Source organism: Anolis carolinensis, chromosome 1, assembly GCF_035594765.1.
Source record: "Anolis carolinensis isolate JA03-04 chromosome 1, rAnoCar3.1.pri, whole genome shotgun sequence".
Lineage (NCBI taxonomy): Eukaryota > Metazoa > Chordata > Lepidosauria > Squamata > Dactyloidae > Anolis > Anolis carolinensis.
The window spans coordinates 367,988,045-368,005,811 of NC_085841.1; the positions used below are offsets into that span (position 1 = coordinate 367,988,045).

The following is a 17,767-nucleotide window of genomic DNA, read 5'->3' on the forward strand; positions in this document are numbered from 1 at the left end:
TATTGATCTACTCACATTTGCATGTTTTTGAACTGCTAGGTTGGCAGAAGCTGGGACTAACAGCGGGTGCTCATTCTGCTCTCCGGATTCAAACCTGCAACCTTTTGATCCACAGGTTCAGCAGCTCAGCGTTTTAACACATTGCGCCATCAGAGGCCCCATTCACTCATATAAATATTTGTATTTGCAACACCTCTGGCCCATATTTAAAGATCTCAAGATTTAAATTAATAGAAATGAGAAAAAAGCATTAGAAGAACATAGAAGAAAGATAGCTTGGTGTGGCTATCTTTCTTCTTTTTCATTGCTTTGGGATCCTGGAAGCTGCAGTTTTATAAGGGCTTTAGCCTTCTCTGCCAAAGAGTGTCTCACCAAACTAGACTCCCAGGATCCCATAGCATTGAGCCATGGCAGCTAAAATGGTGTCAAACTGTATTCATTCTGCAATGTAGATGCATGCTGTGTTAAGCTACAACTCCCACAATTCAATGCTACGGAGGTCCAGCCATGAAACTGACATCAAGCTGTATTAAAGCCAGAGTTTAGATGCAGCCCTAGTTTCCTCTCAGAGGAGGCAATGCGTTGATTTGCGCAGGGCAAGAAGCTATGCCTTGCTTCTCCTGAGGAGCCCCATGTGCAAATAGTCCTCCTGGAGTATTGTCCTCACCTCTTTCCTCCATGGACACAAGGGCTCTCTATGTTTACTGCTCTGTTCTGCTTTGCCATTGGCCATTTGGGAGCTCATCGTACAGTATTCAGAAGAAGGCCAAGAGCAATGGGGCTCCTATCTCTTTAGGATCTAAACATTACCCTGTGTAACACAATTTTTGTTCCAGAATTATAAATGTCATTGCCTTCTTGGTTCTGTCATAAAAACATAGGAAAAGTTTATTAAACTGACAAAACTTTTGCAAGACGGACATTATCTTACTATAGCACATTTTGCTCAAGTTTTCCAATGAATATCTCATCCAATTCAACCTGGTTTGCGGCAGCAACAAAAATAAAGTTTCTGGAGGAGAACAACTGCTTTCAAAGTAAACACCACCCACCCAATGAAACAAGGAATAACACTTTCAAACCTTTTTACATAATGTTATCTGAACTCGACTGACCTCCACAGCCTCCTCCTGCAACACCCTGAACTTCTCTGAATGTTGTGCAACTTTGTGGGCTTTTGCAAGGGAGGAGCAGCTGATACAGGGATAGCCAAGGCTGAACCTCCGTGAACTGCGGCAGGGCCTGGCAGAAACATTTAAAACAGCAGAATGGCTTTCTTTCTGGCTTCCTGGGAGGAAAGGCCCAGAGGGACACTCTTGCTGTTGCTAGGGAAACCTTAAGAGGAGTGGTGGTTCTCATGAAGCTTTCCCTTGATTTGCGTCTACTGGGAGGAGGCTGATAGTTATGCAGTGAGTGGCTTTCACAGTGTTCGACCTTATTTCTCTCACAGTCAGCAGCAACTTCCCGTCGCACTTCAGGGGACAATGCCAGCTAACTTGAATTCAAAATGACCTTAACAGATTAGAGAGCTGGTTGGCCAAAACTAACAAAATGGATTACAAGGACAAATGTAAGATGCTACTGTTAGGCAGAAAAAAATGAGATGCAAAGAAATACAATGGGTGACGCCTGGCTCGACAACAGTCAATGTGAGAACGGTCTTGGAGTCTCAGTGGAGAACAAGTTGAACATGAGCCAAGAGTGTGATGCAGCAACTAAAAAGGTCAATTGGATTCTGGGCTGCATCCAAAGGAGTCAAGTGTCCAGACTGAGGGAAATGATGCTACTCCTGTATTCTGCTTTGGTCAGACCTTTTTTCCTGGATCCACACTGTGTCCAATTCTGGGCACCACAGTTTAAAGAGATGTTGACTCTAAGCTGGAATGTGCCCAGAAGAGGGCACCTCAAAGGATCAAGGGTCTGGGCATGTTTAGTCTGTGGTAGAGAAGGCAGGGAGGATCAAGATGGGAGGGGAAGGAAATCATGGAAAGGAGGGAGGGGGCTTCCTTTCTGCTGGAGACTAGGACGCAATGGAGCAACTCCAGGAAAGGAAGGAGATTCCACTTGAACACGAGGAAGAACTTCTTGACTGTTTGAGAGAGAGAGCTGTTCAGAAGTGGGACACAGTGGGACTCTCTCTCTCTCTCTCTCTCTCTCTCTCTCTCCCTCTGTTCTAGAGAGAGTGTGGTGGACACTCCTCCTTCTTTGGAGGCTTTTAAACAGGGGCTAGATGGCCATCTGTCGGGGATGCTTTGATTGTGCTTTTCCTGCATGGTGGGGTGTTGAACAAGATGGCCTATGTGAACTCTATGATTCAATGAAATGAATTGCCTGAAAAAAGAGCTCAGAGCAAAGTGCAAACATGTTCATTGCCAGCTGATAAGGAACAAGTGACAATATGCAATGATTAAACTAAATGATGCGGATATTATTATTTTTATTTCAGACTGTCCATTGGTTAACTTTGACCATCCCCATGCTTTGCGGTGGAGTGAGCTAACTCCCAGTCTTCCCTGTCTCTGATTCTGGGCCAGTCTTGCAAGGCCTTGCTTCTGGAGGCCGGGATGGAGCCCCTGGGGATGTCCACTGTCCTCCTCCTCACCTGCCTCTCCTGCCTCCTGCTCTCTGCCATCTGGAAAAGTGGGGCCCGGCAGAAGGGCAAGATGCCCCCCGGCCCCACCCCGCTGCCCATCATTGGGAACGCCCTGCAGCTCAAGACCCACCACCTGGATCAGGTTCTCCAGAAGGTCAGTGAGGAAGGAAGGAAGGAAGGAAGGAAGGAAGGAAGGAAGGAAGGAAGGAAGGCAATGTGTACCGTGAGGGATCATATTATGCGAGCTCTTTGAACATGGTTTGGGCTTTGAAGGCCATAGAACTGGGTAGGAGCATGGAGCAGTGCCAAGACAAGTGTTTCCACTGGGGATTCTGTGTGAATCTAGTTTCTGCAAGATGTCCTGCCACAGAACTGCACTGGAGACCCAGACTTGGGCATTCTCTCCCTCCTCCAGTGTGATTCTATAGCAATGTTGTTGTTGTTGTTGTTTTTATTTATACCCCACTTTATCTCTCCCAAAGGAGACTCAAAGCATGTGTTATTGAAGGCTTTCATGGCCGGGATCACAGGGTTGTTGTGTGTTTTCCGGGCTGTCTGGCCATGTTCCAGAAGTATTCTCTCCTCATGTTTCACCCTCTGAAGATGCCTGCCACAGATGTGGGTGAAACGTCAGGAGAGAATACTTCTGGAACATGGCCACACAGCCTGGACAACACACAACAACCTCAAACTCAAAGCAGCTAGTAGTCCTAGCCACCATTTATTTCAGATAATAAAACTATAAGGAATTCTATCCTAGGCAGTGCCCAAGGTTTTCAAGGCAGCTTGCAATTTACAAAATACATAGACAATCTGAACGGAAAAAATAAATGCCTGGTGAAGGTCTGTAGAACTCATGTGGTTTCCACCAAAAGATAGGATGGCGTTCTTTGTGGACGGAGTTAGGCCGGTCTCTGCTCGCATAGGTCCCATACATGTGAACAGACATTCCCTGGGATCTTTGCCCCACAGAGAAGGTGGGAGTTTATGGCCTGCATTTCATATAGATCAACATCTCACAAACCTTCCCGTGATGGTGGTGAGTTATGTAAGAAGCAAACATGACCCTTGCTCATCTTGGCAATACAGGCCCAATGCAATGTATATTTATAGTGTATTTTATGTTCCGGCATTGAATGTTTGCTGTGTATATGTTGTGCTCTGCCCTTGGGGTTAGAAGGGCAGAATATAAATGTTTTAAATAAATAAATAAATAAATAAATGTTGGTTGGCTTCAGGAGGCAGAAGGTCTTCACTCCTTCAAAGGAAGCCTTTCCTGAAGGGAACCTCCCGGGACCCAGTGGTGCATGAAAAGTTCTGAAAAATGTGGGGTACCCCAAGGTGCAATTCTCTCCCCACTTCTCTTCAACATCTACATTAGACCCCTTGCTAGTTTGGTTCAGAGTTTCGGCCTAGACTGCTATCAATATGCAGACGACACCCAACTCCTTCTGCGCTTGGAGCCTGGAGCAACGTCAATACCAGACCATTTCACCTTATGTCTGGAGGCTATGTCGAACTGGCTACGTGCTAGCAGACTGAAGGTGAACCCGGCGAAGACTGAGATTCTCTGGCATGGCCGCTCGACTGGTCTGACCCACTTGCTCCCCACCTTCGATGGTGCTGCCCTATCTCCTTCGCCCACCGTTAAGAGCCTGAGTGTTGTTTTGGATTCGCAGCTGACAATGGAAGCTCAAGTCGCTGCTGCCAGCAAACTGGCCTTTTTCCACCTACGACAAGCAAGGCAACTGGCACCCTATCTCTCTGATGAGGCTCTGGCAACGGTCATCCAGGCCACGGTCACGTCTAGGCTGGACTATTGCAACGCCCTGTATGTTGGCCTTCCGATGTCCACGACCCGAAAGCTCCGTCTTGTTCAGAATGCGGCAGCCAGGCTCCTCACAAGAACACCCATGAAATGCCACATCACACCAGTGCTGCAGCATCTGCATTGGCTTCCAACTGATTACCGTGGTCTATAGAAGGTGCTAGTTCTGACCTTTAAAACTCTTTACGGCCAGGGCCCATCGTACCTTAGGGACCGTCTCTCCTTCTCCCATCATCGGAGGTCGCAACGACCATCCCAACGAGACTTACTTTGTGTACCGGGTCCTAGAGAAGTGCACTTGGAAAGGACCAGGCGCAGAGCTTTTTCTGTTTCTGCCCCTGCCTTATGGAATGCCTTGCTGCCCTATATGAGAGCCATGCGTGAGTTAGGGCCTTTTACCCTCGCACTCAAGACCTGGCTCTTTACTAGCGCTTTTAACCTATGTTAATTTTATCAATATTGTATGCATGTATTTTTATCCTTTACAATTTTATCTTGTAAATTGCCTAGAGCATCGTGGATGGAGGGCGATTAATAAGTAATTAAATGATGATGATGATGATGATGATGATGATGATGATGATGATGATGATGATGAAAATAGCCCTTGGCTGCCATGTAACTTTAAGTGTTCTCCAGGGGAGAGGCCTGATGTGTTCACTCTCCAAAGCCTGTTAAACTGTGGGGCACCTAGACTCCATCCCATCCTTCATGAAACTACAAGTACTGTAAGAGCATTGGGGTGTTCAGTAGAGCTTTGGGGTGTTCCACTGTCAATGTTCTGGGGCCACTCTATCTTCTCAGAGCCAGATGTTCCTGGGGGTTGAAACTGGCAGCATAGGGACACCAGAATCCTTGATGGGACAGGAATTGGTGGATTGGTGGTTTTCTAGTGTGAGTATTCAATTGGCCTTAAGTGGCTGAGGGGGGAAAGGATGGGGCCAAAGGCTGTTAGGAATGGTGGAAGTTCAAAACACTTGGCAGGCCGAAGTTTGCCCATGCCTGCTGTATGGTCTTAAACAGTTTTGCTGAGTTTTTGTACACTCCTCCATAAATATCTTGCTCTACTTGTGTAAAACACAGGGTTGTAGCCATTGTTTGCACTTGTGGAAATCATACCGATATTTCCAGGCTTGCATTTCCATGCAGGTAGAGAAAGCAACGCATGCAGAGCTCTCTCTCTCTCTCTCTCTCTCCTCTGTTGTCTTCTTGCAGCATGAGGCATTCATTCATTTCCGAATCTGGTGCCCTACTGTTCATGCCTCTTTCTTTGTCTCCCCCCAGATGAGTGAGAAGTATGGCCCTGTGTTTACCCTTTATTTTGGGATGGCTCCCGCTGTGGTGCTCCATGGCTATGAGGCCATCAAAGAAGCCTTGCTGGACCGGGGCAATGAATTTGCATCAAGGGGAAAAATGCACTTAATTGAGAAAACCAACAGAGGCAAAGGTACGCAGGGCCGATTTCTCAACGGCAGGTGGGGCAGGTGGGATGGCCCCATATCTTGCCACCTCTGCAACATGTGTGTTTTTGGGGTGAGCCAGAGCATTGGGACAGAGGCTGGGGAATAGGGTTGTGCATTAGGGGTAAACTTTAACCTGTATCATGGCCCAGCTTTTGGTAGGGACCCCAATCCATTTTTTGGGAGCCTCCCAGAATTGAGATGGCAGATATCTGTTTAGGATCTGAGGTGCTGAAAGATCTGTTTTCTATCAGTCCATTATGGGGAAGGCTTCCCAGGCTGCCTTTCCTATGCACTTTAAGGAGGTACTTCATACCTGCTATTTCAACTCTAGAGGAGGGGCTTAGCTGCAGGTTCTGGCAGGTGCCTGCTTTCTGGGCCTGCACAATACACACACACTCTCTTTCCAAAGCCAAGTTCTGTTTCTTACTCTTGAGTAGTGTCTAAAGAGTGGGTATCCATGCTTTTTTGCTGTTCTTTCTTACATTAACCCAACCTGCTCTTCCAATGCAGCCTCTTGTCTTCCTCTTTTCTAGGGATCATATTCAGCAATGGAGAGACGTGGAAGCAGCTCCGGCGCTTTGCCTTGACCACCCTCCGCAACTTTGGGATGGGGAAGAAGAGCATTGAGGAGAGGATCCATGAGGAAGCCCAGTATCTCCTGGAGCAATTCCGCAACACAAAGCGTAAGCAGATTCCATGTCCGTCCCAACCCGTCCCCACATGGAACTTTCCAGGAGATTCCTCTTGTGTGCATCTTAATTTTTGGATCCTTCTATCTATAGGGTATCCCATTCATGAGGGTTAGGATTGTTTCTTCCAGTCAGGTGGCCCTTCCAGAGACCTGGAGTTTCCCACCTGGAGGTTACAATTTCTATGGCTTGGTCTTTTCTGGGAGACTTTGGGCTTCAGATATTCCAACCCAGATATTCAGATGTTCTGAGTCTTTAAAAAGTTGGAGGAGAACTGGGCAGCCATGGCTTTCCTACATCACTTTCCACAATTGAAAACCATCAGCTCAAAGTTCATTTTCAACAAAGGTGGTTTCCGCCATTGATGACTCTTGGATTTCACATGTCAGAATGTAGATTTCAAAGGTCAAGGGTAGGATGTCCATCTTGTTTTGGATGGGAGAGAGAGGGGCAAAAAAGGACCATGCAGCTTCCAAGGCTCAGGTGGAGCAGGAGAGGTTCTCCTTTGAGTGCTATGAGCCCAGAGGCTGTGGTCAGCAGAGGTTGACCATAGACTCAGAGAACCAGCAATGCCACAGCTCCCACAGTCTACATGGGACTGAAATTAGCATTGATCTGGGAAAGGCCGTATGGCAATCTAGCCCAGCCTCCCTTGAGTACAGGAGTCCCCATGGAAGGCCTGAGGCCACCAAGAACCCGAGACTGTGCTGCGTGAAAGGAAGCCTCCATTCTGCCAAATTCAAAGGGGCAGAGTGAGAGTTTCCAGAGTGGATTGCACTGATATCTTCTTACCAGAGAGCTGGACTCAGGTGAGAAGACGGATTTCCTTGTGTCTTTCCAGAGCAGCCCTTTGACCCGCATTACCTGTTCAGCTGTGCCACCTCCAATGTCATCTGCTCCATTGTCTTTGGAAAGCGCTACGATTACAAGGACAAGAAGTTTCAAGCCATGTTGAACTTAATGAATGAGAACTTTGAGATGTTTAACTCTGCTTGGGCCCAGGTAGGCCTTTGTTCTTTGAGATATATTTACTTTGCATGTATTGTGCCTCTATTCATGTACATGTGACTGATTTGGGAGGGATAGGGGTGAGCAGTTCCCTGTCATCTGACACTTAGTAACTAAATGTTGCCAATTGAGGAAAAATATGACAAGGAGATGCAATGAATCCTGGGGAAGCTAACCTTCATAGGGTGACAAGGAAGCATCAGCAGATGGGCTAAAATTGACAACATGGTCCTTCACCCCAACAAGGGATTCCATATCCACTAAGGCGTGGACATGTTCCACTTAGTGTTTCTTGCTTTCCATTTAACTTTGTATTTCATCTTATTTTAAAACACAGCAACTTGTGGTGGAAAGAATGGCTTGTATTGTGTTACCACCTTATGTCACACCCAAGGCAATGGAGCACTAAGAATCGACACACGGAGGCCAAAAACTATCTAATATCTTTATTAAGGAAATATGTAAGAATAATAAAAACAAGTAGGAAATATAGTCCAGTAAAAGACCTTCCAGGGAAGGTCAAATATAGTCCAAAAATATATTGTCCAATATTTTATATTAGAGTCCAAAGTTGTAATTCCAAACCGAAACACACACTATTTACAAGCAATAGAGTGGGGAAACGTCCAAAGATCTTTCCAAAGTTCAAAGTAAGTCCACGGCAAGAACTGGGAACAAGGCTTGATACTAGAAACAAGGTCCAAGGCTGGAAGCAAGACAAGATAGTTCTTGAATACTTGGCTAGGCAAGGCAAGGCGAGGCAAGGAAACTGGAGTTGCAGACTTTACGAAGTCCACACTTGGCTGGAAACACGAAATCACTCCTGAAGCTGATCTGTTGACTCCGCACGGAACCCTCCGTGTCGGGCACTTTTAACTAAGTCCCATTTTCCTGCAAAGCAGGTGTCCAGAGCTTCCTTTCCCAAGGGAAAGAGAAGCGAAACACATCTCTCTCCAGATGCATTCCTCCCTAGAAGTTCCCAGGGGAACATAGCTAATTAACGTCTTGTTTAGCTGCTAATCTCAAGCTTCTCCAAAACTGCTCTTTTTCACCCCGACTCGCAGCATAGGACTGTTTCCTAGCAAAAGGAGGGGAGGCAGTGGGAAAGGCCTGCTCAAGGTCTACCTTAATGGGCTCTTGGGTAGAATCATCAACAACAGGCATCTGGAAAAATTCCGTCTCTTGCTGAGCCGGCAAAAAACCCATGTTTTCGCCATCATCAACCACGATGGCGCTGGGATCAGAACTCCAAGGCCCATGGGACATCACACCTTATCACATTGAGAAATGTCCCCCTCGTAGGACACTTTGGTACCTTTTCAAGCATGGAGAGGCACGGAGCTCATCACATGAGCTGAACTACTTCTGACCATCATGTATAGCCCTCCATGGTCGAAAAGAGAAGGAAGTGCCCTGAAAGAAGGGAATCCTGGCAATTGACCTCCTTACATTGAGAACTTTCCCCCTGGTAGGACACTTCAGCCTCTTTCCAAGCATGGAGATGCATGGAGCTCATCACATCAGTTAAACTACTTCTTGCCGTCATGCATAGCCCTCCATGGTCGAAAAGAGAAGGAAGTGTCCTGAAAGAAGGGAACCCTGGCAATCAATCCCATCACATTGAGACATTTCCCCCCTGGAGGACACTTCAGCCCCTTTTCAAGAATGGAGAGGCACGGAGCTCATCACACGTTCCAGAATTGAAAAGAGGCTGAAATATCCTGAAAGGAGGGAACTCTAGACACAGGCCAGCTTCCTGTACACAGCTCCTACATCTTATCACACTTTACTCCCAACTGAAAAACAGGTGGGATGAGAACCATCAAAGGTTTCCCATCCTCGAAAAGGATCCCATGGGAAGATGAGGGTTTATACTGGTGCCTGTCTCCTCGGGGCAGGGAAAGTGCTCTCTTGGTTTTCGGATATGGTTGTTTCTCCTGATGAAAGGCAAAAAAAATAATGCGGACCTTGTGATGAATGTATTTCCAACTCTTAAGTTTCCATGTGTGAGTGATTGGGAGGCAGAACGTGAAACAGGACTGCTGACAATATAAGTGGGGTGATTCTTTACTCTTAAAGGTACGGTCACCCATGCTTTCCCTTCTCAATGTGATGAGGTGGTAAGACTAGATGGCCCTTGGGTTCCCTTCCAACACTATGATTCTAACACAGGGCAGAAACCATGACAAAACCTGGTGGGGCCTAAGTGTGGTTTAAGTAATGTGATGAGCTCCATGCACCCCGTTGGCCTTTGGGATGCAGAGTCAATTCCTGCCGTGCTGAAGGAGGAGCTTGCCTCTTCCCCAGAGATCCATGAAAGCAAAGGAACGGGGCCACCTGTCTGTCAGGGACCCTTCTCTGTCACCTTTGGTCTTCTAGCTCGCCAACATGTTCCCTACCCTAATGGAGTGGATCCCTGGGCCTCATCACCGCATAGTGTCCGGAAGCCTCCGATCCGAGGAGTTTGTTTTGGAGGAAGCCAAGGAGCACAGGGCGACTCTGGACCCCAGCTCCCCGCGGGACTTCATCGATTGCTTCTACATCAAAATGGATCAGGTAAGGGGGGCACACACAGAAGCTGCCAGGTGGGAGCAGACTGTTGAGGATCAGGGCCTTGAGAAACCCTAGTATCTATTTCCAAGCAGGCACTAGAGAAGAGGAGATTTCAAATACAGTAGTTTAATCTCCAGAATAACACTAAGAGGTGGGTGCAATAGAAAGAGCACCATGTTAGACTTATCTGCATCATGGGTTTTAGAGTTGGCCAGAGTAGAGTAACATGCTCACACACAAACACACAAGTCAAATCTTCCCTCCTTTCCTTCAGTTTTTCCCCTCAGCTCTATCCTTCCATTCAGAGCCTCTCTCTTCCAAAACAATTCCCCTGCACTTCCCCCTCCCATCTCTTCCAGATCATTCTGATCTTTCTTCACCTTTCGCACACTTTGCCTGGCAACTCTATCTTTTCCCAATTCCTTCACTCTTTCTTCTCCCTCCTCCTCTCTCTTTAGCCCATTCTCAAATTGTTCTTCTTATAAAATCCACACTTTTAGAATCTCAGTCTCTTCAAGACCCCTGTGTGTGTTATGAATAACTTTTCAATAACTTTAAAGCATAGGTTCTTTTTATTGCAGTTTCAGTCTGAGAGGTATAGCAGAACTTTTATAGAACAACAAAGAACAACATTTAGACATACAAACATACAGATTCTATGCAACTACATTGGATTCACAAACAACCTACAGTTACATTGGCTAAGAAACAAACAAGGGGGGGGGGGTTACATTTTCATTCATCATTCACACACAACATGCATCCATCTTCATGCACACAAATATTACCATATTCTTTCTCCCTCCTTGGAGAAGCATCTGCTTGGGCCAGACCCAGCTTCCACTGCTGCCTGCCAAGACATAGTTCCAAAACGCCAAAACTTCAAAAAGACCATGACTTCAAAATGCACTCCTTCCTCTTTCCCTGAGAAAAGGAGGCCCCAAAAAGTGAACAGAATCCTGCTTTCCCAGAGCAGATCTGCCACTCCCAAGGACACCATCTCCACTGAGAATGGCGGGTGAACAGCGTTGCTGTCTGTCACACCTTCTGGATTGTCATAAGGTCACTTATATAGCAATATTTTGCTGATGATGTTGTCCCAAAGTTGTAAATGAGTGATAGACGTCTTCCATCCTGGAATATCCTCAGTTTCCTGGACCAGATGTTGATTCCTCTTGATTGGTGTTAGCAAACACAAGCAGCTCTGCCCCAAAAGTTCATCAAGTTAGCAAATGTTGACAGATGTTAACAGATGTAAACATTTCTCTTATCAGTCGCAGTTCTTATCACAGTTTGCCGGGCAGGTCAACTATTTCAGGTCTCATTAGCAGGTTTTAATTACAATTCCTGAGCAGGTAGTTAATGGTTTGCAGGTCTTAGTCTACATACTGGTGTCTTCAAATTTCTAGCCCTCTTTCACTCATCCATTCATACCACATATTGTATAGGCATATTTCGGTCACATGTGTGACCCATCCTCAGCCACCAAACAGCAGTGGCAGTCGGTGACTCCTGGGCATCTGCTCCAGATAGGGTTCCATTGGCATTTCCTATAGAGCAGCGAATGCTCTTGACCTGACTCCTCTGACGGGGCCATGTGTATCACCAGGAGAAGCACAACGAGGCCTCCGAGTTCACCATGGAGAACCTGATCATGAGCAGCCTGGACTTGTTTGCCGCAGGAACCGAAACGACCAGCACTACGCTCCGATACGGGCTCTTGATCCTCCAAAAATACCCAGAGATTGAAGGTAAAAGAGATGAAGATGCTCCAGGCCAGCTACTTTCACCAGATTCTCGGCTCTCGGCTTCTCTAGGCTGATGTGCCAAAGGCCAGTTCTGATCCAACACATTTGGCTTGAAAATAGGTCCTGGAGGTGGCTAATTCTGGACTTCTCCATTGGTTTTCACCTCTTTGGAGGCATTCGGAGGAAGGTGTCTATACTGCTCATGGCCATCTGGGAGTATTTTTGGCTAAACAATTCAACTCTTTGGGGAGAATCCAAGGGTTTCTTGGGGAGGCAGTTTTTGTGTGTGTGTGTGTCAGGAGCAACCTGAGTTGCTTCTGGTTTGAGAGAATTGGCTGTCTGCAAGGATATTGCCCAGGGGAAGCCCGGATGTTTTGATGTTTTTACCATCCTTGTGGGAGGCTTCTCTCATGTCCCCGCATGGAAGAGCTGATGGAGGCAGCTCATCTGCACTCTCCTCGAGTGGGATCCGAACCTGGCAGCCTTCAGGTCAGCAACCCAACCTTCAAGTCACGAGGCTTTAATCCACTAGGCCATGGGGGCTCAGGGAGGCAGGTGGGGTATTGGCAGCATCAAGAAGAATGAAGGCCTTCTCCACATCCCTGGAGCAACTGGGGTATTTCTCTATTACAGAGTTGGCTCAGTTTGACATTGTCTCAGCAGTGACAGGTCCAATATCTATAGAATAACTGAATTCTATGGCATCCTGAGATTGACATTTTGTTGAGGGACTAACAGTCTTCCCCTGTTATTCAGAGAAAGGGCTCTTGTGGGTTTTCTAGCAGAGAAAGTCAACAAACTACAAACCCCAGGATACTCTTCTGTGGAACCATGGCAGTTAAAATGGCACAAAACCTATGTCAATCTGTAATGAAAAATTTGGGACCAGAAAGTGATAGGATCAAAGTGAAATAGGGAATATCAGGACTAGTAGCCAAAAAGAAGCCCAGACAAAGAAAAAAAGAGGTTGTCTACCAAAATGGCCACACAAAAAACAGTACTTTGGAAATATCATCATCATCATCATCATCATCTTTATTTATATCTCGCCTTTCTCCCTGAAAGGACTCAAGACGGATAACACTCCACACTAGGCAAGTTTAAAAGGTGTAGTAGTTAAAAAAAAACAATTAAATAGTAACAGTGTGATTAAAAACAAAATTAAAATACAGTATACACATTCACTGGAATTATCCTAAACATGCAGATTTGAAAACTTAATGCCACAACCCCAGAGTACTCTTTCAATGGGTTTTGATAGATAAACATTAGGGGTGTGCAATTTTCTCACTACTCGTCGTAAGTCAGATCAAATTTGTTAAATTCATACTTACAACACCATATCCAGTATGTGGGTGTGGCCCACGCCAAAAATGTAAGAATCAAAACTTACCCAATACTTTTTTGTTTGCATTTTGTAAATCTCGAGAGCCTCCCAAAGTCAGTTTCATGTTCAGCACAAGGAAGCAAAGTCAAGCCAAAAAGGCTGCCTTTCCTCTTTAAATGAATGGCCTCTCACAGTTAGGAAAGGAAGTAGAAGAGAATAAGCAGAATTCGTTGGGACAGAGACTGAGAAAGTACATGATTCCGAGAAATGTAGTTTGGGAAGACGAAGAGGATTCTATGGCAGAGAATGCAAAAGGCCCTGCCCTGAACTACATTTCCCAGAATTCTGCTCAGCATCAGGAAGCCCTGATCAGGAGAGAGAGAGATTTGTCCTTTTGTCACAGCCATCAAGCAGAGTTCCGATGGATGGTTGAATCTGCAAAGAGGAGTGAGACTGATCCTTCCAGTAAGGCCATCTCTGATATTTCTACATGAGTAAGCAAATCTGTGCTGGGCTGGGAATAAATCCCTCCATGGGAGTTCTATTGGTTAACGTGTGAGACATTCAATGGGATGCCTGTTGTGTCTTTTATTTTTAAGTTTTTATCAAAAAAAATTAAATCCCCTAAAATCAGTAGATGGATGAATATTTCTGAAAGTTGGGGAAAATGATCCCCTTTTATCTTGTATCATTATAGAAAAAATTCAAGGAGATCGCTCTTGTTTTTTTTTTAAATTTCATTATAAAAACTTTGAAAATTCCCAAAAAATCCATGGATAAGTGAAACCTTCTGAAACCTGATGGTCTGACAGTGGCCAATGTATTCTTCCATTGCAGCAAGTTTCACCCCAATGGATGTAAAAATGAGGGAGAAAGGAGACACTGATGTTTCCCACTTGTGCTATTACCATAATGAAAAGGGAACGAGATTTCTTTACTCTTGTTATAGTAACAAAATTTCCAGTAACGATGCTTTAGAAACACCTTAGAAACAAAATGCCAGCACCCCCTAATTTTGTAATGAGTTTTGAAACATTTTTTGTATCGATGGCACAGCCCTAATACACATACAAGTTGCCCCTGAAGTTTGCATTTGAGTGGGAATGTCTGGGTTGATAAGGGAATGACTACCCACCACTTGGGATTGGGCGGGTCCAACTTTGAATGGCATCTCCCTTTTGAAGGCCATTTGCAGAAAACATGGAAATCACCGTCTGACTGTGGAATCAATTCACACTGATCTGGGATGCAAGCTTCCCAAGACATGAGCCAGAATTTGCATGATTTCTGTGATGTTTCCTGGATGTTTCTTTCTTGACATTGAGCCTCTTGCATCTCCTGGCAGAGAAAGTGCAGGAGGAGATTGACCGGGTGGTTGGCCGCTCCCGGATGCCCGGCATGGCTGACCGCGGACAGATGCCTTATACGGACACCGTCCTCCACGAGATCCAGAGGTTCGTCTCTCTCGTCCCACTCGGCGTCCCGCATACCGTGGACAAAGACACACCGTTCAGAGGATATGTCATCCCGAAAGTGAGTTCTCTGCTTCTCCTTCCAGATGTTATTGTCTCCAGAATCATAGAATAGTAGAGTTGGAAGAGACCACATGGGCCATCTAGTCCAACCCCCTGCTAAGAAGCAGAAGAGAGCCATGATACTGGAATGGATCCCCAAAGTGCATTGCTGGGTTTGACACCAATTTTAATGAAATCTCCTGCAAATTCCGCATGAATGAAATTGAGAACTAATTTTATCTGGTCAGATAGCCACTCTGTGACTCCTAAAATCCATGAACTTGTATCTAGATCAAAGGCTAGGCTACGGTCTGATCAAAAACCCAATACAACCACATCTAGACTAAAGTCTAGATATTTCCATGATTATCTCATCACATCCTTTACTCTCCACAGGGCACCACAATCTTTCCTGTCCTGACCTCGGTGCTGCATGACAGCAAGGAATTTCCCAACCCCACAGAGTTTGACCCAGGGCACTTCTTGAATGAGGATGGGACCTTCAGGAAGAGTGACTACTTTGTGCCCTTTTCAACAGGTAAGGCCCTCCCTTTTCACACTTTGGGAAGAAACACCTGGTTGAGTGTCTCTTTGTGTTTTCCTGGGTCATCCATTGCTGTAGAAACAGGTGTGTGGCCTGCCCTGCTGTGGCCCCCATTGGACCGCAACAGGGCTGTGAGATGCAGAATGCTTCAGGCTGGAGAGAGCTGATTAGCCCTTTCCAACCCCACTTGGAGCCTTTGACCATGATGCCGTGCAGCCATGATGACCAAGCCAATGCTGGACCTTTCTTTTAAACTCAGTGATGGAAGGACTCTTGCATGTCCTCCTCTGATGTCCCATGGGAGTTGTTGAGAACTATTGAGTTTATTGAGAACATCTGCAAACATAGACTCACTGAATCTTATCACTGGCAGAGGCCACAGAGAATACTTAGAGATCTCCAGGAGGAAAAAGTCCATACACAGACATCACTATTTACCAACTCTTGCCCTCAAAGAGTTCTTCTTATTGTTTAGATGCAATCTTTGCAAATGTCATCAAATAGTTCATATCTTAGTCTCTGGAGCAGCAGCAAGGACACTTGCTCCATCTTGCCCATAGTCTTCTTTCACATACTTGAAGTTGGCTCTATCATGCCACGTCTCAGCCTTTTCTTCTCCAAGCTAAATGTGCCCAGATCTCTTAGGTTGCTCCTTGGTTTCCAGACCTTTGACCATCTTGAGTGCCCTTCTGTAGGAAGGTCTAGCTTGTCGATATTCTGTGGTGTCCTGAACTGGACATAGGATGCCAGGAGAGCAGACCTGACTGAAGAAGAACAGAATGTGACTGCTGCTTCCATTGCTCTGTAGACTGCATTCTGTTGAGGGCATCCCTTTGTGACCCCCTTGCCCATGTCTCCTTGGTCTCCTTGCAGGCAAACGGATTTGCGCAGGTGAAGGCCTGGCCCGCATGGAGCTCTTCCTGTTCCTCACTTCCATTCTCCAGAACTTCAAGCTGAAGCCCCTCAAGGACCCCAAGGACATCGACATCATGCCTCGGCTGAGTAGCTTGAACAACTTCCCTCAACCCTACAAGTTCTGCCTTGTCCCTCGCTGAAAAGATCACCAAAAGCTATTGTCAGAGGATCTCAGCTTGGACTTCTTTTTAACCTTAGACCTTTGCTGTTGAGAAAATAATACTAGAGCTCCTTGAAAGCCTTTCTAACCTCAATTGAAAGCATGATTTTGTATTAAAGCTATGAAGATCAAACTGGAGTCTTCCAAATCTGTACAGATGGATGGTTTTAACTCACTTAATGATTTAATATTCATTTAATCTTCTTAACTTATTCTCCAATTTAACTTGTTTTCAACTGACTTTTTTGGGTATGCCATGCATTGCTTCTCCTGAGGAGCCCCATGTGCAAAAAGTCCTCCTCCGTTTTGTTGAGGCTAGGCTCCCTTTTGAGCCTCAGAAACCTGTTTCCCCAATAATGGATTCTGAGGAGAGGAGATGAGTACAAACCAACATTTATTTTGCAAAACAAAGGTACTGTCGGGCAGCATAGAGAGAGAATGCCACACGGGATGCAACCTTAGGTTTTTATACATTTTCCAGGGAAATTTCATACCTCTGTGTTTTGCTATTCTCAGCCCTTTGTCCTTTCATCTGGTCTTTTCTCATGCATGGTGCTTTTGATGAAATGTTTATCAAAACAGTTCAAGACAAATGTCCGGTTATAACCAATATTATCAATATTATCTGGGCCCTTTGAAGCCTCAATGTGGCCCAATTGATCAAAATCAAGCTACATCAAAATGACATTTCCAACCCTTACATCTGAGGCAGTTGTATTCCCAGACCCTCCAAGGAAGTGATGGTCTGTTTATTGCTGTCATTTGGTGTTTGTAGTAAACCCTTCTTTCAACTGCTGTTTGTGTTACATACTTTCAAAGACACTAAAGCTATCTCCAGTTGATTTCGAAGACACTAAAGCTATTTTACCGATCAGTCGATTGCTATTTATTAATCAAATTGAATCAAATTAAATCAGGCCCCTTGTGTCCCTTCAGTTTCCTCCTGGAGCATTGTCCTTGTCCCTTTCCTCCATGGACACAAGTGCTCTCTGTGTTTACTGCTCTGTTCTGCTTTGCCGTTGCCATTTGGGAGCCATTGCCACACAATGAGAGAAGGGCCAGGGCATTGCCCCTCGCATGGCATTCAGAAGAAGACCTAAGAGCAATGGGGCTCCAACTTATCTCTTTATGACCTAAACATTACCCTATGTTACATGATTTTAGAGCCATTTCTAATTGGTTCTATCATTTAAAAAAAATGGGAAAAGTTTATTACACTGCAAAAACTTTCTCTTTGCAAGAGGGACATCATCCTGCTATAGCACATTTTGCTCAAGTTTTCCAATGAATATCTCATCCAATGCAACCTGGTTTGTGGCAGCAACCAAAACAAAGTTTCTGGAGGAGAACAACTAGAATCATAGAATCAAACTGCTTTCAAAGTAAACACCACCCAATGAAACAAGGAATAACACTTTCAAACCT

The 17,767-nt window shown here is 45.5% G+C and overlaps 1 protein-coding gene across 1 annotated transcript; it reads left to right on the forward strand.

Annotated features, from left to right (window-relative positions):
- Positions 1 to 1,315: 1,315 nt before the first annotated feature.
- Positions 1,316 to 17,731, forward strand: LOC100562499 (cytochrome P450 2C19). Its single transcript, XM_062968745.1, has 9 exons — positions 1,316 to 2,747; positions 5,706 to 5,868; positions 6,418 to 6,567; positions 7,415 to 7,575; positions 9,961 to 10,137; positions 11,744 to 11,885; positions 14,555 to 14,742; positions 15,120 to 15,261; positions 16,141 to 17,731. Exons 1-9 carry the CDS (start codon positions 2,565 to 2,567, stop codon positions 16,320 to 16,322), a joined length of 1,488 nt encoding a protein of 495 aa, XP_062824815.1. The 5' UTR covers positions 1,316 to 2,564; the 3' UTR covers positions 16,323 to 17,731.
- The last annotated feature ends 36 nt before the right edge of the window (positions 17,732 to 17,767 follow it).